This window comes from Diadema setosum, chromosome 16 (genome assembly GCF_964275005.1).
Source record: "Diadema setosum chromosome 16, eeDiaSeto1, whole genome shotgun sequence".
Taxonomy (NCBI): domain Eukaryota; kingdom Metazoa; phylum Echinodermata; class Echinoidea; order Diadematoida; family Diadematidae; genus Diadema; species Diadema setosum.
Genome location: NC_092700.1, coordinates 21,072,261 through 21,096,686, shown reverse-complemented (window position 1 = coordinate 21,096,686; position 24,426 = coordinate 21,072,261). Strand labels below are relative to the sequence as shown.

General features: G+C 37.9%; 1 protein-coding gene across 1 annotated transcript; it reads right to left on the bottom strand.

Annotated features, from left to right (window-relative positions):
• Positions 1–1,894: 1,894 nt before the first annotated feature.
• On the bottom strand, positions 1,895–24,426 carry LOC140239460 (WD repeat-containing protein 48-like). Its single transcript, XM_072319298.1, has 16 exons — positions 24,370–24,426; positions 21,678–21,818; positions 19,983–20,058; positions 18,883–18,965; positions 18,239–18,368; positions 17,182–17,270; positions 13,638–13,739; positions 11,477–11,767; positions 10,221–10,403; positions 9,311–9,418; positions 8,125–8,221; positions 7,213–7,299; positions 5,976–6,235; positions 4,915–4,991; positions 2,549–2,750; positions 1,895–2,125 (listed from the first exon to the last, which is right to left on the bottom strand). Exons 1-16 carry the CDS (start codon positions 24,415–24,417, stop codon positions 2,021–2,023), a joined length of 2,079 nt encoding a protein of 692 aa, XP_072175399.1. The 5' UTR covers positions 24,418–24,426; the 3' UTR covers positions 1,895–2,020.

Genomic DNA, 24,426 nt, shown 5'->3' with positions numbered 1-24,426 from the left:
GCTATATCAAACAAACTTTCTTGGCTGGTTGACTTAAGCAATGTGTAAAATTGGTCCTTGTTCTCTTCATGGCCTAGAACGAACAAACCACAGCTGTTTAAATAATACATATTTTGGTGCTAGTCTAAAAGAACCAAACCCTTGCAGATTCTTTTTTTTTCTTTGCAAATATCTTAAATGCTTTAAGATCAGTTTCTTCAATGCTATCAAAAAAAAAAAAAATGCAGAAAATAGTCAAGTACATCCATATTTTAGTGTTCCCAACCACTGAACACAGTTGAAATGAGGATCACAAAGTAATCTTCAACACAGTTTGTTTCACATTCTCTGCATTCCTTTGTGCATTCTTGAAGTACGGAAGATTTTTTTTTTTCACCCTTCAACAATCTTTAAATTCAAACTTGCTTACAGTTAGAAATGACAACCCGAAACGAATGATGGAAAGTATGAGTGTGAAACTACATTTCATTCTGATGCCATAACCAGAGAAAGAACAAACTCCTGGAATTCCACAATAATCTTTCCCCTGAATGGTCAAAAAAGCAGGGGCAATTCCACATACAGTGACGACCACCAAAACACTCTCACGATGATTGGTGATTCGGAAAGCTGTCATGATACCTTTAATACAACCATGCATCTTTGCCTTAAAGAAAAGAAATGAAAAAACTAATTGCATTCTTATCCTCCACAAAATAAAAGCAAAAAAAAAAAAAGAAGTTTACATAGTTGGCAGATGGTTTTTCGTATCATTAAATGTGACCGTGCATCACAAAACGAACAAAAAGTTGCACCCCTTGATTTTACATGAGGACTCAAAACAGGTGCAATGGGTCAACTGAGTCAATCCTGAGTTTTTCATATTTTCTGAAAGAGCTATCTTTCTTCTACATTATTCTTTAGTTTGGGATCATAACACGAATGGGAATGTGCGTTTTCCGCAGTTTTTCTGCAACCCCTTTTTGGGGAGAGCAGAATGATCATTATTGGCCCCTTTTCATTTCTTGAGATCCTTTGTACACTCTTCACTTTCAAGTCTAATAACTTTTGAAAGGATAATGCTACTGCTTTGAAAGTTGGCATTGATCATGGAAAGAATAGTGTTAATAGGACATGCTCAATTTCAGCTTACCAGGTAATCTGACAATCCTTTCATTGTTGTTGCTCTGGTGGTTGACATCCTGTGATTTGTCCCTTTCATCGCACAGCTAGTGCTGCTTGGTGAAAGATTACGCGCTTGAATAGACACTGTACTTAAGAGCCTCTTTTCTCAGTTCATACTTTTCCAGAGTGTGTGCTTTCTTTCCAATATTTAGGTAGGTTAGGGGGGTCCATTTGAATGGAGTTATAGATCATTTTAAAGCTTAGAGTCTGCTCTTTCAGAATCTGTTCTCAACTAAAAATCCATGTCTGGCGCCTTTTTGTTGGTTTTGTGATGCAGGGTCATAAATGAAAATTACAAAGACTACTTTTAGCTACGTTCTTACTCAGCACTGAGAAAAAAAAAACAAAAAAAAAAACAAAAAAAAAAACACCCTTAAGGTCCAGCACTTGGTCTTGCATACAGAAGAAATTGTTGGGTGTGTGATGTACATGAGCCCTGTAGGTCCAAAACTTTGTGATTATCCTTTCTTGCTTTGCAAATGGGGCTGTGAAACTTTGAGGTAAGAAGCAAACATGGCAGGGAGGCTGATACTGGTACTCCTCATCATTTGAGATAAGCCCCAAAGTCGGTTTCTCCATGTTGGTCTGTTCAAATCAAGTGAGTACGGTGATATGGAAGTTGTTGCGATGTTTACCGGCCTGGAGTTTTGAAGGAGGAATTTGGAAAACAACTTGTGCACAGTTCATACAATGATTGGCTGAGCTTGACTCATTGCCTAGTCTCTGATACATCAAGAGTCTTCTTGATTTGTTTTTTGTTTTTATGCATGGACTTCTGCACACAAGAATGGAAAAAAAAAAGTGAAAAGAAAGAATGACTGAGCTTCACTATAAAAGTCCCATCTGGAGTAAAATCTCACGTCCCACTGGCTTGCTTGCTTCGGTAGAGCAGGGTCAGGTCGCCACCGCTCTTCCAGATGAAGTGTTTGACGGTTCGGAGGTCCATGTTGGGATCTAGTACCTGCAGGAAATGTGTAATGTGGTAGGCATAGTATTAGTGAAACATGGTACAAACTAAAGGGGAGTTCTGAACTAGTTGAAAGTTAACCCAAAAAACAAAAAAAGATTGAAAATTTACATACACAACAGGGGAAAATTTGTAGCATTTGGAGATTTTGATTGCAAAATGTGCTAAGTGCCATCTTCAAACATTTTAAAGTAGTCTGTCATCAGATAAAGCAAAATATCACATTTCCAGTGATGCCACATTTGTAACATACAACTTAACACAGAATATTCTTGAAGTTATGATTAAAAATATCCCAAATTTTCTTATCATTTTCTCTGTTGTTTTAGCAACTCTAATCACAAATAACTCAACTTAACAAGAATGGAATTTACTCCTTTTGCCATCAAACTCCTTGTTTGGTACCCCAAAACTCACTTGGTCTTGACAAAGAAGCTCCACCTTCTCCTCCGAGATGCTACTCAGCTCCGAGTCCCTGTCGGCGCCGTCTCTCGACGTCCCGTAATCGTTGGTGGCAGACCCGCCCGTCGATGAGGCCGTGTAGGCTCCCATCACCTTCTCGTAGACGTGCTCCAAGACTTTTCTCACCTGCAGCATGTCACTGGCTGATAACCTGTCTCTAAATAGAAGAAATTTTGCAACAAAAAGTGACACTTTAGATTTTTCAGAGAAAAGAAATAAGAGAAAATATTCTAGACAAAAGGGATTTTGCAGTAGGTCACCCACTTGTTTTTCTTTTTTCAAAAGATACTGTAAAAGTGGAAGTTTTCATACATTTTGTGCAACATGAAACTACATGTAGTGCAGTGATGAAAGCACATGAAATTTTGGCTTGTTAATCTTGTAATATTATACAAATAGAACATGCTCTACAATGCACTATACTGGCTTATAGAACGACAACCCCCTATATAAATGATCTACAGTGCTGTTTTGTTTCACCAAGGTCGAGGTGAATAGAACTGCACGAGGGAGTTCTATAGTCCAGTATCGATGTATCAATAGAACATGCCCTAATTGTTATATTAAATGGCCCTTCGATCTACATGCATTTTCTGTAGGTCTACGCCGTAGAAGTACTTCACCTAAAATTCGACTCACCGTACTGATTTCTTGCATGCAGAGCGATAACCTTGTTTATGCACAGCTAGCACAGCTGCGTATGTGCGTACTGCTGAGCAGACTTGCGTAAAATCTGCTACATGCTGCCTCCTGTGCTCTACGCGCGCATACGTTGAAAGGATGGGCCTTGTCCTTCTACGTCCCTCGCTGCGCGTATTTCTGCGTAGACAAGGCGTATGCGCGCTGTAAGTATTCGGTATAGTGGCACGACCGTGCACTATACCAAAGTTTTCCCACAATGAGGTGATATAATCTCACCAATCGCAAGTTATATTTTTACCCTATCTATTTACTACTATCTCATATTTTGCTTCCATGGAATTAAAAGCACAAAACAAATCTTAAACGGTTGGGTTTAAAAAATTACTGGCGTAAAATTTCCACTTTTACAGTATGAAAGAATAAGTGAATGTGTTCTTTTTCCATCTCAAGGACAAGGGGAATTCCTGACAAATTTTATAATTTCACATAATACAGTACATATATCGACAGATCCATGTATAAATTTGTGGAATTTATTGTGATCCTTCAGCAGTGAAACCAATACTCTTAAAACCCCAACACAAATTACATGTCCACTGAACAGAGATGATGACATAAAAGGGCACACATAATTCAGAAATGTAGCAATGTAATTCCATTACAATACCACTTGTCTAACAAGTTCACCTGTATAGAATTCATGCATGCTTTAATCTTTTGTTCTGCTTCCATGAGCCCTGCTCATACATTTTTATACTGAGGCTGCCATGTCACTATCCTTGTTCATTGTGATTTGTCATTAATCTTAACCAGTTGAGGATGGTTTGACTTTGCTACAACACGCATTTCCCATAGATGCTTGCCAGAGTATACTTGGGACTCGCCCTCAACGGGTTAAAAACATTCTTACTCGTCATCCCAATCACTATAAATTCTGAAACTATGTACCCAGTACAGCAAATTTGTACTTGGTCAAATGTAAAAGTCTGAAAATCATCTAGAGGTTTCCTTTAAACAAAAAAATAACACTCCAACCATGCATCTAGTCATAAAAAAAAAAAACAGTTTCAGTGAGCTGCATTTTATTGTACAGCTGTTACTCTTCTCCTTGGAAAGTGGAAACTTGAATACATCACACAAAATTTTCTCAACACAGAGGAGGGCTTTTTTCAATTGGAAGAGTAAAGTGAGTGTGCTTTTAGTTATAATCATCTTATCAAAGAGATAAAGTTTGTATGCAACGAGGATAACCGCTATCAACTATGTTGCTCGGGTGACGAGGAATCTTGCAAGGTGGCTATCTTATTATGTTTTGATGTATTTCATTTGTTTTTCTTGCTTTTTTTGCTCTCTTATCCTTAGCGTCCCTTTCCTTCCTTTCATACTTTTCGTTACTAGGTTGTTTGTTTAACAAGACCAACATTTTCATCTGGAGACCTATAAATTACAAGCTCTGCTTTTTAGTAGGTCCCCCACATTTCATGTTGGTAAAATTGTCTTCCCTTGTATTCTTTTAAATTACGACGCTATGTCTAGTCTTGTGTTCAATCGATTGCATCATGTTGTTTGTGTTTGAGATGTGGAACAATAGAATAAAATAAAATAAAATAAAGTCAATTGGAGTGAATAAATATTATAGTCCTCGTAGGACACATATGACTCCACTTGATCAAGCTTACTTCTTCAACGTCCTGTTGCCTGAGGGATTTTGGGGTTGTAGGAAGAATGAAATCTTGTTGAATTTTGGTTGTGTATGCTGCAGAGAGAGAACAAGAGAGAGAGAGAGAGAGAGAGAGAGAGAGAGAGGCAAATGAAAAACAAACCAAATGAAATACAAATCAGTTACCATACCTTGACATTGTTCAACCTGAATAGATCATGTACTCAGATTCTCTTCAGTATAAACCTTTTTCATAGATATCAGGAATAGCCCTTGACGTGCAGCTGTAAAACAAAAATTCAACTGAATAGAGTGATTTTGCACTGATGAAAGGTATTGTATTGACTGCAATACGACAAACTTTCTCATCCTATTAAAGGATAAAGGAAAAAATACATATGCAGGGCTCGACACTAACGGTGGCCCGGGGCCACCAAAAATGAAAGTCGGGCCACCAAATTTTTAAAAAGGGCAAATTTGGTGGCCCACCTCGGGCCACCAAAATTTTTTTAAAAGTGTGTCAATAAATTTCTAACTTTTTGCGCCGGAAATGCATAAATGCATGCAGTGAGTTAATGTTTTTTAATGTTTGTTTTTTCGGGCCACCAAAAATTTGAAATTGTCAGGGCTCCGGAATTGAAAAAGTTTGTGTGGAGCCCTGACATATGCCTTGCGACTTGCATGAAGGTATGCTATGTTATATTGAGCACCAACTACTTAAAGCTGCAGAAACAGGAATCATGCCCAAAGATATATGAGTACAAAACACAAAGATGATAACTCTGAAGTTATTCACAGATGAATTCGGAGTAAACTTTAATATTAGAATCACTTTAATAAAGCTAAAGTCCTTTTTCAGCATGAGACAGCTGTCAGTGTCTGCAGAAACGTTGTTTACACACGAAAACTAGATTCACAACGTATCCATGGCAAGAACAAAACCCCCAAACAAATAAACTGCTTACTCTCAGGTATTTCTACGAGGAAAAAAAAAGTGCTGATATCTAAATGTCATCTCAATAGCAAAATTATATCAGGTCTTATAAGAGTTTGCTTTCCTAGGTCATGTGATCAACATACCTCGACAGTGACAGAGACCACCCACTGTGGGACGTTCTCATTCAGCAGCATCCGCTCTGAGTCGCCGCTAGCGTCGCGGCAAAGGAACCGGAAGAGCGTGCGACCCCCGACCTCGCTGAAGATGACGGGGGTGTGGGGCGGGACGCTGAAGTAGCTGTTCCCCTTGTTGATGACCGAGTGCGGCGGGTGAGCGGTGGTCGGCGACGACGAGTCCACCGTCAGGTTGATGTCGTCCGTACTGGTGTCTATCCCATTCACCGCTGTGGAGTGAGGTTTGTAAGGTATGTAACATTGATCAGCACTGACATGGCAGTAATTGTGATCATACCAAAAGGATTAATTTAGTCAACCCCGCCTTTGTAAAATCCAGAGGGACTGCAGAATATACTTCAACTTGTGTATACTTTGCCTTCCACAATTATTAAAACATGTTTACATGTGTACATTCATCCGGAGTGGAATTTTTTTTTTTGACTGAGTCAATTTTTCGAATTATGCGATGATGACTTGACTGTGTAATGAAGGGAGGTGAGAGACTTGCAGTTTAACCATCTCTACACTCACCTAAACACTGCACAGACAAATCCATAATATTACTACCTTCATAATAGTTATGCCATAGGATTGCTTTTGATAGTGTATTGTACACCTCACATATTTTACAGTATTTGTATTGTAGCAAGTTCTGCAAAGTGACAGTCAATCATGAAATCAACAATAATGCTTCTGTAATATGCTTTGTGGAGTTGAGAAATGTTTCCATATAATAGCTTACTCACAATAACGGCAAGCTCATAGACTACCTAGAACACACAGTACAAGGGTATGACTTTCAGTTTAGCAATTGAGCAGTAGCTCTTCGCAATCTCCACTTGTAAAGAGGCACAATAGTCACATAAAAACACAAAATGTGTAATTCATTTTGATATACTCGTACAGATCCCTCATGAGATGTGGTTCCACAATGACAGGAAAGACATTGACCCTGCAACCACTTCAAAATCTTTAGAAGTGAAAACTGAACAAAACTATAAAACTTTGAGCATACTGTGTATGAAGCAGCAGAGCACTGTCCTAGAGTTTATCATTCATGGCAAAAAGCAATTGAGTCAGGCTTTGGCGCAGGCAAGCCATGTGGTAGGGAACTGGAAAAGTTGAGAGTTTGTAGTTAGTGTCACTGTATGATAACAAAATTGGAGTCCTCAAGCTATTAAACAAAACTATTAACACCTCTTACCATGTCCATTAATGCTGTCTGGATCGTAGGCATGCGTTCTTGGCCAGTGTTCTAGTAATGCCTGGAGAACAAGCCCACCGAAGTTGACTGAGAAGAGAAACAAAAGAAGAGGAAATGCACAGATAGGTCATATATACATCTGTACTTCAATATACGGGTACTAACAACAATACTTTGAAGGCCAAGATCATAATTAATTCTTCTTCCTTTCTTGTTTTGTTTTGTTTTGTTTTGTTTTTTTTTGCATATAATCATGCAGTCTCACCCGTTACAGTGTAGGTATGGTCATTCAAAGGCTTCAGTGAGAAATTTTCCTGGAAATACTGACAATTAGTTCATGCATAATACTTTCCAACATATCACAAATTGTCCATTACAGATGAATTTTGAAGTCGATACTCACAACTACAATAATCTCATATGTTTTATTCTGCTAAAACAACTCAACACTCAAAATGAAATTATTTTGGAATTAGTCCTACAACTCAAGAATGCTCGCCTCTTCCCACATTATCTACTTGAAGCTGACATGGTAGGGAAGTCATTCAAACAATGCAACAAATGCACAAAAACTAAATGTTCCATTTGTTGACACATCTTCATTGTATTCATACTGTGGACACACACATACACGCCACACGGCTTGCAGATATTGATCTGTGGGGTATAGCTTTTCAATTATTTACTCATATTGTTTCTGTGTGGTCGAAAAGTTGGTTTCTGTACCCAAAAAGCTTAACTTGATAAAAGCATCCACTCCTGTGCACTTACTTGCTCCCTGCACCCCATAAGACAGCATATGCCAAGAGCCCCCTCCCCCTATACACACACATACATCTGTACATAAACACACAAACATTATTGAACAAATTGAAAGCTAAGGGTTACCCGCTACAAATGTATGCCACCTACCCTTTGTGTCCGGTGCATCAGCTGGTCCTAGCTCACTGTCCTTTGAGGATACCCACGCTGCAAAAGCGTCGGATTCTTCAAGATGGATACACAGCATCTGAAAAGACACATTGTGGAAAGGCAACATTAGAGAATGAAGGGGGGGGGGGAAGTCTTCATAAAGGCTATGTTTTACATGTATAGTGCATGGACAGAGAGAGACTGGTGTAGAAGGGAATATACAGAATATTGTACCTGTTGGGCCTGAAACGCTAGTGAGAGATTCACAACCTATCTCAAGGAGAACCTTATAAACACTGATGTTTAGAACATTCTGTGTACTACACGTACAAACAAACAGATAATGTTTTACACATCAGTGTTTGAAATACTATTCCTGACAGCATAGGGCACCATTTGTTATCTCATATGGGGTATTTAGAGCACTCTGAGAATGCATTACTTTCAGCTCATAACAAAGATCCTGCTGAGCAAGAAATAGAACTTGTATTCAACTTGTGATTTAAATTAATTAGATAATTCAGTATGTTTTATCAGTTTTTTGCTCCCTGTTATGTTCTCCCAAAGGTGGTAGAACATAACAATAATGTTCTCCCCATGGGCAAACATAGCAAAATGTTTCACTATCGTATCATGATTTTTAACCATGACTGGTATCTGACTCTTATACAAGATACTGTACAGCATCTTGTGACGGTAGGACAAAGATGTATACGCAACCAATGGCACTAAGTTCACACATGTCAGTTTTATATTGAAAGATACAAATGTACATTGTACTTGGCAGTAAATAATCAGCATCATGGTCTGAATTGGTCACAATGGAACTTCATCGATAGCTTTCTTTCATTTGTCAAACCTCATAGCATGTAGTCAAACGTTTTAAGAATGGTCTTTACACATGGCAAGCTAATTAGTCATTGTTACAGGAAATGAAAATGGCCTTATCTGTTTAGTACACAACTAGTTAATAACTCAAATGATAGAGGTTTGAGGAGTAGTGCATTTTGAGAGATTATCATTACTTGGTATAAAACAAAACAAAACAGAACAGAAGGAATTTAATTTAGTTACTTGCTTTTAATGTGTTGGTGTTTGTTTGACTCTGAATTAAAACTTCTGTTTTTAGTTGAGTCTCCAAACCATTCAGTCTGCGCAGACTGTTAGTACAGAGTACTGCACTTACCCCAATCTTCAGATCCACGGTGAACCAGTTTGGTACGTAGATCATTTGGAATCTGTTTTTGATCTCAACATCAAAGTCTGCATGGCCCAGATCTTCTACTTTCTTGGCCTGGTACAAGAAATAGAGAGAGAGGGAGATGACACACAACTTGCATGACCATATTACAAGCAATATTTTCTTTGTTCCACCAATGATGCATATTTTTCTGTGCTTAGTTGAAAAGCAATTTTTTTACTTACAAAATTGTAGGTGACATTACAGTTCATTACCATTGCCAACAAGTGACATCTCTTTGAACATTCAATCCTGAATTATACATTTTGAATTGTGACTTTTTTAACATGGCTGCTAAAGGAAGACATTGATGGCTTTAGGTCCCCTGCAAAAGGACCAGACAATGAGGATAAAGTAAGTGCTTTGTCTGGGGGCAATCTTATTTCCCCTACCTTCTGAAAGAGACAAGACAAGTGCTCTTTTATTATGTGAAAAAAGTGAAAATATGTCGATTTTTTTTTTTTTTTTTAAAATAGATTTTCTCTATATCGTTCTACGCATGCAACATCACAAGCTGTAATAGTCTTCTCATCCAGCCATGTTGGCACTGGAAAAGTTAAAAATTCATAACTTTTGAACAGGTAGTCTGATTTTCCACAAACTTTCAGTGATGTGTTCTACTCTCAGAAATACAGGCCATGGTGTATATGTACTTTATATTGGGCTCATTTGCTTAGTGCCAGATTACTCAAAACTACACGTACATGTAGTTTAGAATGAAGCATACCATCATGAATTTGTTATCCATTTCTTCCTTTAATTTGCATATGTCATTCATGATCTCAGTTCTATTTTTGGAGCAAATGTGAAAAACAAACTAAAATTCAAACATTCTGTCTGCCTGATGGCAACTCACCATCAGCACATCCCAGAGAACGACCCGGTTGTCGGTGTCCTTCGTTAAGACGTGTCTCTTGTCGTTGAGAATGTGGTACTGTCGAATGCTGCTGCCGCCCTCTATAGTCTGCTTGAGTTTGGGCGGGTGAGTCTCCCCGCTGTCGTAGTCAACTGATGATCTCGACCCTCTACCTTCAAGACTCTGCGCAGACCAGAGAGAATCATTTTAGGTTATTTTTATTTGAAATCACAATATCAAAGATAGCTTCTTCCACAGCTGGTTACTGTTTCGTGCTACAGTAAACCTTGGAAATTTTCTCTAAACTGTGCTTATGGCAGCATTTGAAACTACAGAAGGACATTCATCATCTTCTGCTTTGAATCATCTTCAGATTCAATGATAAGATATAAAAACATCATTGCCATTTGATTGTTTTGGCACAATTTGGCATAAATGTAGTTCATAACTGAAGTGAATGTGTAACAATGATTCTCCATGTCACAACAAAGACACTGATTGCCACACTGGGGTAATTCAACAATGAACAAAAATCATGTCATAAATGCACTACTTATTGTACTACTCTGTAAAAAACAGCTCTGAAGAGACTGACGATACATGATTCCATGTCCTTCATTATACGACTGCATGTTCACATGCCTCATGGCCTGAATCTAAAAGGAAGTTTAATTTTAGCTCATACAGCTGTAGACAGTGCAAATTTTGTCTGATAGTGTTTAAATGTGTGTGACAGTTCATGTATATCAACAGATATCCAATGAAGAAAGTGTGCTGATTCACGGACTTGCATGTGAAAGGTGCATGTATGCCTATTTCGGGCTTGTTTTAGTCCATGGACTGAATTTACACACGCATTTAACTCAAGCTAGCTTTGTGGATTCAAGCCTTTGGGCCGAATTCAGGAAGGTGGTACAAATGAAACCATGGTTTAAACCATGGACAAAAACCATGGAGTGCCAAGTGTCGCACAGAATATTTCGTTACGAAATTGGTCATTTCGTTGACAAAATGTCCGTGACGAAATTATCATTTCGTGGACGAAATGTTCATTTAGCTTAATGTTGTCATTTCGTTACAAAATAATCATTTCATCGACGAAATGATTGATTTCGTAACGAAATATTCCATGCGACACTTGGCGCTCCATGGTTTTTGTCCTTGGTTTTATACAATAAACCATGGTTTCATTTGTACCATCTTCGTGAATTCGGGCCTTTGTGTTTACCATAAGGTGCACAGGAGAGAATTCTTACCCATTGGTTCAGATGTGACCTCGTCGTTGCGACCCACAGCCCACTCTCGTCCGGAAGCAGCTCGATTCTCAAGACCGGCGCGCTCTCCTCGCAGACCAGCTGGCTGGCGTCCGGATTCCTGATGTCCGTCTGGTACACGTAGCAGTCGCGGCCGCCCGAGTAGAACGTTGTAAAGGCGTCGTTGGCCTGCAGCGCCCACACGCCTTCTTCGTGTATCCTGTACGTCGCTACGCAGCGCTGCTGTCCCAGTGACCACAGGCGGATGGTACCGTCTGAACTTCCTGAGAGACACTGTAGGAATAGAATGGTGGGAAAAGCCAATATCTTTTAGTGAGCTGCTGTGATCTTACATGTATGTTGTACTATTGAGAAGCATTTTACAGAAAAAAAAAAAAAGGCAGCAAATATGGAAAAAGGATCATTCATATGATAACATAAATGGTATCCCTGGGTACCAAATAACAATCAGCCATTTTGTTGAATTATAAATTCATTTTTCAAGGTTGTACCCTGGCTTGCCAGAAAGTGGAAATCATTTTGGTGCTGGAGCTACAAGTTGTAGTGCGTGCTAGCCATTTTATTGTACTGCACAAAATCCCTGTCCCATACAAGTTTCATGCATTTGTATGGTAGTAAAGTGGACAACAATACTGCTCAGAGTCTGTTATGAATTTACAGGAATAATATGCAAACTGAGCACACTTGGAAAGATGTTAACAATTAATAAATCTTTGCTCTTACACTGCACAGTCTTAAAGGGACTGTACAGTACTGGTTGAGGTGGGGATTCATGTTTTGAACATTCCTAAGTGAGATAATGAGAAACCTCTTATGAAATATGAAAGAGCATGTAATTCTAAGAAGGATTCAATGTTTATTTGATGAAAATTGGTTTTCAAGTGGCAGAGATATCCAAAAAAGTGCTAATAATAAAAGGCGACATGCCACAACTTTATTAGGATCTTTTGTTTCACCTTGTTTTTGGATATCTCAGCCATTTCAAAACCGATTTTCATCGAATAAACTTTTGATACCCCTTAGAACTGCATGCTCTTTGACATCTCGTAGAGAGGTTTCTGAATATCTCGCAAAACGTTAAAAGCTAAATCCTCACCTCAACCACAACTGTACACACCCTTTAACTTTCAACTCTAATTCCAAACTTTTGAAAGGATAATGCTACTGCTTTAAAAGTTAGCATTTAATCATGGACAGAATGTGTTAATAGAGCATGCTCAATTTCAGCTTAATCTGATAACCTGTTCATTGTTGCTGCGGTGCTTTACATCCTGTTTCTGTTTGGTTTTCTGTCCATTCATCGCGGAGCTAGCACAGTTTGGTAACAATTGAGCGCTTGAACAGACTCTGTACTTTAGAGCCTCTTTTCTCAGTTCACACTTTTCCAGAGTGTGTGCTTTCTTTCCAATACTTAGATAGGTTGGGAGAGTCCATTTGTATTGAGATATGCATCATCTTAAAGCTTAGAGTCTGCTCTTTCAGAATCTGCCTTTAACTAAAAATCCATGTCTGGCGACTTTCTGTTGGTTTTGTGATGCTGGGTCACATTATACAGACAACTGGAGTGAAACATATTGATGCAACAAATAAATCTCGTTTTGACAGGGCTGTCTAGGGCCCAAACATGCGCTGTTCAAGCCACTCCAGAGTTCTCTAAGCCTGGGCAGAGAAGCTAAACTTCACAAGAACACAAGAATCCTGTTTCATGTTTGGCTGTTGCTACAAGAAGTTGAAATTCTGACGAGAACTGCTGTCAATAACATCTTCCATGACATGACATGACACTCAGGTGTGGTGTGACATGTACTACGTGCTTGTAACTCTACAAGGAATTTGCTTCTAAGAGGAAAGGATTTAAGTGCACAATTTTCTCCCAAACACTAAGAAAACCTTCCAATTCCTTGTGGGACACCAACAATACAATTGAAAGTAGGCCTCCTGTATATATCTTTAATAATTCATGTCACCACAATAAATTCCCTCATTTCTATCATTATGGAAATTATATCATCACGGCATTATTATGGAAATTACCTATATCATATAATGTACTGAATGAAATTGCCATAAGGTCTCTACCCTCTCTCTCTCATACTGGGAAAGAAAAAAAAAAGCAGAATGAAGGAAAGAGAAATTCGTTTACCTGTGTACCATCTCGGTTAATGACGAGTGCCTTCACATTGTCAGTGTGACCTTTGAGCTTCATAATCTTGGCACATGACTTGGGGTCCCACACTCTGAGAACCTTTGGGTAAGATAATATGAAGAGAAAGGAGAAATAAAAAGGGGAAAGAAATTTCGAAGAAGAGAACAAGGTAATGATCTGCTCAAACATGAGGTCATAGAAACATCGAAACAAAGAGAACTACATGTATAATTATGTCCTCATTCTTCGTCCATTCTGTAATGCTGTAGAGAGCTTTTAAAAGACATCAATATGACACATACTGATACACATAATCTCAGAGCACACACAGGAGGATATATATGTATATATAACAAGTTATATTTTGGATACCTGGTACTAACACACTTGTATTCTTTCATCAAAATGTAAACCAATGTAAAAGTGTTGGGCCCCAATCTCTCCTCAATGATATGCACAAAGAGTTATTTGCCAATCTAAAACATCACTTTGCTCCATTGCCATACCACAAGAGGATATCCTATGTATTCTGATTTCAGACCTACACAGGTATATTGTACAAAGGGATTATCTGGGGCATGGCATGCCTTTGTGAACAGTCCAGAGTCTGTTTGCACAGACTACAGGGCGTGGAGATCCAACCCAGAGAGTATCCGTAGAGTCAAAGGAATGGCAATAAACTGCATGGTGATATCAACCATTCATACGTGTACTTTCAAAACTTGTACTGGTATATAGATGAACATACATGGATGCATTTGTGTGTATGTGCATACAATAATGTATAGGTGTATGTGTCCATGTGTATGCATACATGTATGTACTAGGCCTATATGTATACAATGTTCAATATGCAAATGCATGCATGAACAATGTACATGTACACGTGTATGTGACTGTGCATATGTGTGTGCCACATGTGTGCATGTATACATAATGCTATTACCAATGTAAAGGAAAATGGTTTTCTGCGAGGATAGACAATGGCTTTTTTTTTTCTTTATCCAGTCCATATCTTTACTTACAGAAATGATACATCATCCAAGACTCTGCCAATTCAAAATTTATCTAAAGTGTCAGGAAAACAGCCTTATCTCATTTTATAGTCAAAGTTTGTAGGCAGCATTTACCACATTGTACCAGTATGTATTAAATCTACTGAGGTAAGCCTTGGGGCGTCTTTGGAGATACGCAGTGACAATAAACTCTCAGTAATGATTGGAAATGAATCATATCATATCATATCATATCATCATACACCTTGACTGAGGTGGGTGTTACAATCTACCATTTGAATGATGTGATGCAAAGGTCATAGGAGGACAAAGATCAATCACACAGTACTCATGCTTTGGTGCCAAATCCAACATGTCTACACTTCTAGGGTTAAACAAGCATTCACACACAAACAAACAAACAAACAAACAAACAAACAAACAAACAAACAAACAGAAAAACTTCATTTGCTTCCTACAATGCATGCTACTGTAGCTAGAGGACAAAAACTAGTGGTAATTGGGTCCCCTGTGTCATATCAGTATTAGAATGTATGCAAAGAGAGAGAGAGAGAGAGAGAGAGAGAGAAAATAAAAACACAACTTCATACACACAAACAAAGCTACCATTATGCATAGCATGCATGACATCTTTGCAAATATGTCAAATCAACACTGCTCTCTCTCTCTCTCTCTGCTATGTGTCAGATATAGCATCCTAAAATACAGACACGCCCACCCACCAAGCCTGTGCAAGCTAGGTCAAAGGTCACTTAATAAACACAGAGGATGTTTTGTTTACTGACAAACATCAAAAGAAGATTTGCTTGGCCTAGTCTGTGCGGCTGCATTGAACTGGCTAATGTTTGCAAATGGGGAGTGCTGCTGAGGTGGTGTGTGCCCTGGTGGGTACAACCCCAACATCCCTAAAAAAGACAACAACTATGGGACATTCTAAGATGGTGACATATGACGTTTCCCTACATCACATCATTACACCCCCCATTTTAGTAACAAAATACAGCCAATTATTCTGTGTTTGCAGATGCAATATGTACATGATTTAGGAACCAGAACCAGTTTCTGTCGATGCAAAGTTCATATTCTTCTTGCATTGTATGATTAGCTGTGCTTGGATGGTAGCGATCTATAACTATTACAATGTACGGCATGTAAAATTGAAAATATGGGGAGGAAAAAAAAAAATGCTTGTGCCCTGTCAACCAAAGGGAGTCTCATCCAACAAGATATGGCATGATATGGAAGATTTTGATCCAGCTTTTAAAGGGAAGATAAACCCCAAGAGCAATGTGGATTGAGTGAAAGCAGCAACATTAGTAGAACACATCAGTGAAAGTTTGAAGAAAATCGGACAATCAATGCAAAAGTTATGAATTTTTAAAGTTTTGGTGTTGGAACCGCTGGATGAGGAGACTACTAGAGGTTATGACGTATGAGTGGACAACAATACCAAGAAAATATAAAAAAAATTCTACAAAAATCCATTTTTCATGAAAATTACAAATTCCATCAACTTGATATTGACATATGTTAAGGGTAGCAATTATTCCCCCTGCTTTCTGAAAGAGGTTGGTCCATTGCTCTTTCATGATTCTAGAAAAGTGAAATTTTGATGAATTTCCTTTATATTTTCTTTGTATTGTTGTCCACTCATACGTCATATCCTCTAGTAGTCTCCTCATCCAGCGGTTCCAACACCAAAACTTTAAAAATTCATAACTTTTGCATCGATTGTCCGATTTTCCTCAAACTTTCACTGATGTGTTCTACTAATGTTGCTGCTTTCACTCAATCCACATTGCTCTTGGGGTTTATCTTCCCTTTAATGATAAAGTTACATGCAGTCTTAGAGTTAAGTTTTAAAAGGGAAGATGTTTTACTAGTATTAGAGGTTACACTCTTTCAGTCAGAGATCGGTGAATTCCTGGAAAAGTCTTTCTGTTCATACTGTTGAGGCATCAGTACAACGCCTTCAATTCTGTTAAACACATTGACCATTGCAAACAGAAGTTATGTAAATTTTAAAATCTAGACTGCATAACCTGTATGGCTACATCACCTTGAACTTTCCAGGATCATAACATCTGTTGAATGGCCCTCTTACAAGTCGTATGACTTACTACACGATGTAGGCATCATCATATGTAATTTAGATAATTCAGATTACTGTACGAGTGGATACCTTCCCATAGTTAATTTTTCATGGTCTGCTGGGTAAGATGAACTCCACATGTTTTTAATTCTAGGGAATAGAGATATAAGTTGGTTACATATATACAGTAGCTACTGTAGCAAATATATTCACATACTTAAATTTCGTGCTAGTTTCTGGCGGCGTGAAATGCGCAAAAAATTTCCACATTTACAGTATGTCCCATCGAGGTGAGGGTAGTGCAATAAGTAGAGAAATCTAAATATTTCTCTCATTAAATTCATCTGAACACCACAAACATCGCCCTGCAGACAGGCAGCTGACCAACAGTCTCTACTGAACTCTGGGTGACCACAGAGACTTCCAGCCTCACCTTTTCTGTTGAGCCGGAGATGATGACAGAACCAGACTGGTTCATGGCCAGGCTGTAGATGGAGTCCTTCTGGCCATTTAATGAGGAGGCTGATAAAAAAAAAAAAAAAAAAAAGAAGAAGCAAAACTCATTTCACAGCCTGTGGCATGATAATGATGATGATGATAATGGTGATGATGATGGTGATGATGATGGTGATGATGATGGCAATAATGATGCCAGAAACTCACATCAAGGCAAATCATTCAGTCATTGTTTGTTTGTCTTGTTTCCACAAGCACAGAGTCATTTCCAGTTTCAAGTTTGTACTGACCAGTTGAAAAATCAAACAATTTGATCACGTTATTCTGATATCATATTATGCCAATATCAACCAAGACATATCTTTACAAAAAGAGAGTTTGTAAGCACCACAAACCATAGCAAAATGTCTCATGATGGCACAGAACTAAAAGATAAGGGCAATTATATTACATATTCACGAAGCATCTGCTGAAGTAAACGACAACAATAAATCCATCAAACACATTGCAAGAGATGTAATGCCATGTTCACATGGTAATATAAAAGGCTGCACACTATTAACCTATTTTTTTTTACTGGTACGACCTGTTGGTATCAGACGACTATATAAGCTGTTATTTTCGCGAGGGTTTAATTTTTGCGAATTTCGTGAATCCCCGGTGGACTGCAAATTTAACAACACGCAAAAACGTCACCATGCGCTAAGGTAATATTGCACTTATGAAGGCCTCTGTGTCAATTCACGAAAACAGCATCTCGCGAAAATGTCTGTGACCCCCTCATTCGCGAAAATATCTGTACATGAAAATATTCAGCGTATACAGTAATAGGTACCCAGATTTGCCTTTCTTTTTTTTTTACTGGTCCATTCCTGAATAGTTTACTGGTCCGACAGTGATTTTTACTGGTCTGGTCCGTCGCACCAGTGCCAGTGTGCAGCGCTGTGTGATATCTAAACAAATACTGGGACATTAAACTGCTGCTAAGCAAGAATTTGTTCACTTAATTACAATGATAATGGCATTCAGCTTACTCGTGACGGTGTTGTTTGTTGCGGTGAGTGCGGTCAGGGTGTTCACATCCCACAGAAAGATCTGTTTGTCCAGGCCGGCTGATGCCACCCATTCTTTGTCTTTGGCGTACGCTAATGCTTTGACATAGTCCTGTGTGAAACAACGACATAGAATCGCACAGAGGAATTGCAACATGATGATTATGATTTGCTTGCTGCAGAGTTTGTGAAATAAAAGCAAAATTTTAGAAACACCTCAAATGAATAGTGTTCTTTGTCTTTTAGGCTGCCACAACAAATCCATTTTTCAGTGTAGTTGCAATTTGTTGATATTGTATTGCAAATGGATGTTGGAAACATAAACTTGTTTCCGCTGTGCTTAACCATATGACTCATATGAAACAGGGAGCTAATAATTCCCCGCCACTTTATTTCATTGATTCTCAACAAGTATCAGGAATTTAAGACATAATACATACATTACAATTTAAACTTTTCAAACACTTTCTCTATTTTACTTTGATCACTGACAGACATTACATACTGCCTGCACTTGCTACTAAATCTGTATTGATAACACGCTTCTTTAATTATTCTGGCTTCATTTACGTTCAGTTTAATAATCCAGTCTGAGGAATGGCAGGAATAAAATGTGTTCCACTCACCTTGTGTGTTCTTAGCGTTGACATGCAGAAACCTTTGTGAGCATTCCATACTTTTACTGTTGTGTCTGATGATGCTGAAATTACTGCAGTGGTGAATCAGAAATGACAAATGGTTGATACAAATGAAAAAAAAAATGACAACAACAACTCTTGCCTAACATCTCATGTGCTGGATGGAAATGGGTTTGGACCAGAATTTACTGAACTTGCTATTACTTGTTTTGAACATGAATATGATGTCAACATGATAGGATTCTGGTATAGTTCTGACACAGGTTAAAGGCATTATTTCCATTTGCACATGAAGCAAGAACTCAGCTTAGTTGTGAGTTTAGGATAGAAACAACCATGATGTTAACATCTGAATCAGCATATTCAATGTTAAGTTTTGTTAAATATACAAAATGTAAACAACAGTCATAATACAAATGTTTCTAAACTAAACCGTCTACAGTTACGGTATGAGAAGACTGGTGATATCTCCTTGATAATTTTAGGCTTTATTGCACATTTTTACATGGTAGGATGTTTTGTGATACAACTGACCTACATGTATACATTAGCATCAAATATTTAAAATCACTAATCCCAGTGGTAAACTGTACCCTTAACCCCTTTCTGAAACCATATGGATTTTGGTGTCTGTTAACATTTGAGTAGCAGCATCACATTTTCCAAAGAAAGGTTTCCCAATCTGTATGTTAGCTCATCAATGAAAATTTAGGACAAGGGTGCACACAGTACTGGACAATTTGTCCTCTAATCACCACACCAACTGAAAGCAATTTGATTCTAAAGAAACAGATAACTACACCATATCTTGAACTATATAAATGTCATCCAAGTTGTTTGACTAAAGAGATGTTTTTCTAACTTTGGATGAAATGTGTACCGCTAATCAACGTACAGCAAGTTTACAGCTGGACTGCTGCACACATTCCACCCCAACAGCTTTATGTGTGTAGCTATCATATTTTTTCATATATCTTGTCACTTTTCTCAAGTCAGCAGACTTAATGCAATATGGCAGAGTCTGGATACTGTTCTTGAATAGGACTTGAACTTGGGTATAAAATAATCGCAGATTGAATCTTCCTTACGTGTTCTTCCTCCGCAGCAAAGTACAACGTCATTGACCCAGTCTGTGTGATGTTCCATAGACTGTGCAAAGTGTTCCTGACAAAGGGAAACAACATTTTTGTGGATATGGTCAAGTTTAGGTCGGCTCCATGGTGAAATTACAGCTTTCAAGACAGTTACAAATTGTATAACCACATGAATGTACTTTAACCCGTTGAGGACGAGTCCCGAGTATAGAGAGCAAGTGTCAATGGGAAATGCCTGTTGTAGCGAAATCAGCCATTCCTCAACAGGTTAATAATGGTTGCAGTATCAGTTTTCCTTTCAACCTGATCAACCATTACAAGAAATCTGGCATGTGATAATAAGATCATATTGCATCTCTGCACATATGAGATCACATCCTGTTGACTCAGGTTAGGTGAGACTTTGATATTGTGTTCAAGTCTATCAGTGTTGGCAATGACTTGATTAAACGAAGGACTCTAGCAATACATCATGTGTACTGAAACTTACAAGACTATTTATGCAAGATGTAAACATTTGTAGATCATTTACAATAGCTCTGTTATGAGCCTTGTAGAATCTTCCTCATGTAGTCAAACTCTTTTTATGCACATATCCTCCACTTGCTGGCCAAAATTAATGATGATAACTACTTATGATTATGACAATCAGGTGACATACATTGTATTTAGTAAGTGTACAAGTACATGTATATAGTTCTACAGTAGCTTAAAGCTACAATATTGTATCATAAAATGAGACCCAAATTCATTACAATCTGATTTGCTGTTTGCAACATTAAACTATATAAACTCAGTTTCCACATTCATTTACACTATTGACCCATATACTGGTGATATTTTTTGATCAATTTGTAATATTGCAATTTTCTTCTAGCAAATATTTTGTACTGGATTCATGACTAAGCTACATGTATCAGTGTCATGATAGAAAAATACTGTATGTTCAAATTGGCAATTTTCTAACTTCATGTGCCTTCTGAAAAACACATGACATATGCCAGATCTGTAGGTGTATTTCATATATCTGTCAAACAGAATGCAGTCCATATTCTTTGGAAACAGTCTAAAAGCCTGCCCAGCTTCACCTCATTGGCTTGAAGAGCCGGTGGCATGGGGTTGGCACGGTTTGGATACAGTGTATAGTCGAGATTCCCCATCACAAACTATGTTATCTATAGCTTCATCACTGATCTTTCTGTACAATACACACACAGCCGCAGAATGTTGAGTGGAGTTGACCATTACTGATGAACATCTGTCCAAATGCTCTGATGCACATATTTGCTGACATGTGCCATTTGTGGTTTTCATAACTTGTATGACAACTGTAGTACTTTGGTCGGCAGCGAATGAATTAGACCATCCAAGAATGTCTACGCTACTGGGCCTTTAGTATTCCTTAAGGGTAACTTTTGCATCCCACAACAATTCACATCTGAGTAACTGTACGTCGAATATTTACCATGTTTTTTTTTTTGAGAATTTCACAAATTTAAAAACACACAGCAATATTATCTCTGATTCTGACATGAATGTGACATGTACGCATGCTCCGTTCAATTCCGTACTCCACAATCGCGAATCCAACCATTCATGAAATTATCAGGAAGTCCGGATTTGCAAAAAATTAGACTCACTAAATACATGGCGTAAACAGTATCATGTATAGTGTTGGGCTCAACTCACCCTCTCACTGGCAAGATTCCATATCCTGATGATTGAGTCCCTGCCTGCAGAGTACAGTCTGTTCATGAAGGGGTCAAACTGGAGGGCATTGACCCCTGACCTGTGCTTCCTCTCCATCTCATCTCGAATGACATAGGAAACCTGAGGCAAAAGACAAGACAGACAGGGTTAATTAATTCTGACAATTCTACAGTCAACACATACAATAGATAACATCAGTGAATACAATGACAAATTACATAAGCCATCGATGACAGCAAAGATAAAGAATTTGCAGTTTTCTATGGGAAACTTGTAGTTCTTGAAGAGATGATTACAATCTGACTAAACTACATGTAACAAAACCAAACAATGTCACATAAATCATCTCTTTTCAGTAATCTGATAGAGGTACACAGTTGTACATTGCTTTTTTCGATTTTTGCAGAACAAGTCAAATAAGCTGAGATATTATCAAGCTTGAAGTGTAAAACTACTGATAAGATTTGAAGGTGTCCTCAAGATATTATCCCTTGAGTTCAAATACCTGGCAATTCTAGTAAAAGAATACATTGTACTCAGAATATTCTATATCAAGTCTTTTGTGCAACTTTCACATCACGACGCTGCTCTAGCTGTAGTCTTCTCCATAATCCAGTGATGACAGCACCAACAGTAACTTTTAAATGAATTATCCTTCAAACTACACTGGTGTGTACAAAAATAAAAACAATGTTTCTAGTTTTACAATAAATTCACTTAATCCACATTTACTATGAACCTTCAACATTTAACTTTTATACATCTGGGGGTAAATGCCACTTCTGAAGTGTAATAGATTCTCTCTGGATTGAGCAATGAAAAAGTTCTACACTCTATTTGTAATGAAATTATATGGAACAATGGACAGCAAAGCACTTGTTTGCTTAAGTTTAAAGGAGACCTCCAAATGAGCTTAAGTTTAAAGGAGACCTCCAAATGATTTTAAGACTTTTGCATTTGAAGAACTAAAATTATGTTTTTTTTTTTTTTTTATAGAGTTTCATAATTTATAATGATTGGGATGAGGAATAAAAATGTTCAAAAAACATTAAAAAACAAACATTTCAAGATTTTAACAAATTGCAACTGACATGGATGATGACATGTCTGCGTCACCAATATAAGAATGCATGAGTTGGAGCTTCAAGCAAACAGAACACAAGAAGAAGGCATGCCTAGATTCTACACAGGTGAACTTGTTATGCAAGCGGTATTGTAGGCCTAATCGGTAATGGAATACCACAGCTACATTTCTGAAACATACAGTATGAACCCTCCTATAGGCTATGTTAACAACATTGTTCACTAAATTTGTTTAAGGTATTTCAGAGCATTGCCATTGGTTTCTCTGCTCAAGGACTACAATAAATTCCACAAATCTACAATTGCAGTATACAGTGGAGCTGTTGATTTATATGTACGCATGTTAGTTGTTACATGATGTGAAATTAACGCAGTACGCTCGCTGTTACATGATGTGAAATTATGAAAATCATCTGAAATGCCCCTTCGAATTTACATTCACATAAATTCAGAAATGGTTACTGTAAAAGTGGATATTTTCATGCGACTAATTTTTCGTGCTCAGCCGGGGAAGAGAAGTTTCGCATGTTTTTAATTCCGTGGAATCAAGACTTCAACTACTGGAACATACGGCACGCAAAAATATTCGCATGCTTTTATTTTCACTCTAGTTTCTGGTTGCACGAAATGCACGAAAATTTCAACACCGCGAAAATTTCCACTTTTACAGTAGTAAGCGAGCTAAGCCTTATAGAATCTACTTCATCTAGAAAACTTAATTCAGTAGGCTAAATATCGCCTGAGTTGTACTTGTGAGAAATGAACAACTACAAAGTGTAGGATTGGGAAAACCAAAATGCCACTCGTCAGGCAAGATGAGCGCGACCGAACAAACAAAAGACAGCCAGCCGATCAAGCATTGTTAAATACACTTATCCAAAAATAGTTAATTTTCTCAATACTTTCTAATAGCTCAGAAAGATTATCAATTAGGCCCTATCTCAATCTGACTTAGTTAAACGTTTATCTTATGTAGGGGAAAAGAGTGTTTGTAATCTTCAACATGTAAAAATAGACCTAGATGCCTAGGATTTCTGCTGTTTTGGTGTTTATAGATCTAGGCTACTGACACCTAACATTGTTGCTGTTTAAACTCAAGTCTCAACTCTCCTCTCTCATCGTGCTCATCAGTCAATCGCCGATCGCCACTTTATTATTCAGTAGGTAAATTTAGAATTACATTTCAATCTAGGCTATGATAACAAGACTAGTTCTAGTATTACATCGACCTAGTAGAAGCACCGGAACGTGAACTAGATTTCTAACGCTAGACCTCACTACCAATAGAGTGAATATTATAATCAATATTTAGTTCTCTTTATTATTAATTTCATAGACATGATATTGATAGAATGCACGCGAATGCTCGCCACAGCGCACAAACTAGTAGCTGGCTTCATAACAAACATGAATATGGCCAGGTGGGACTACACTGAAGATGTTGCACTTGGACCGTTCGATATTTCGTAGACGAAGAGAATACTCTCTGAACTTAACCCCTACATATTATACATTGTATCGTCCTATAATGGTTTAGTGCTCTCTGTATCATAGTTTCTTTTCTCATTACTGAATGAATAACATTTACCTGAACTTTTCTTCGAGAGTTGCTCGGTTGTCGATGGTGGACCGCCATATTTACAAG

Excerpts from the sequence above, each read along its gene's own strand:
- LOC140239460 (XM_072319298.1), bottom strand. The coding sequence starts at position 24,417 with ATGGCGGTCCACCATCGACAACCGAGCAACTCTCGAAGAAAAGTTCAG. Across the intron at positions 18,966-19,982 it reads TTGCTGCGGAGGAAGAACAC|TAATTTCAGCATCATCAGAC; the intron begins GTAAGGAAGATT and ends TCACCACTGCAG. Across the intron at positions 10,404-11,476 it reads GGTCACATCTGAACCAATGG|AGTCTTGAAGGTAGAGGGTC; the intron begins GTAAGAATTCTC and ends TGGTCTGCGCAG.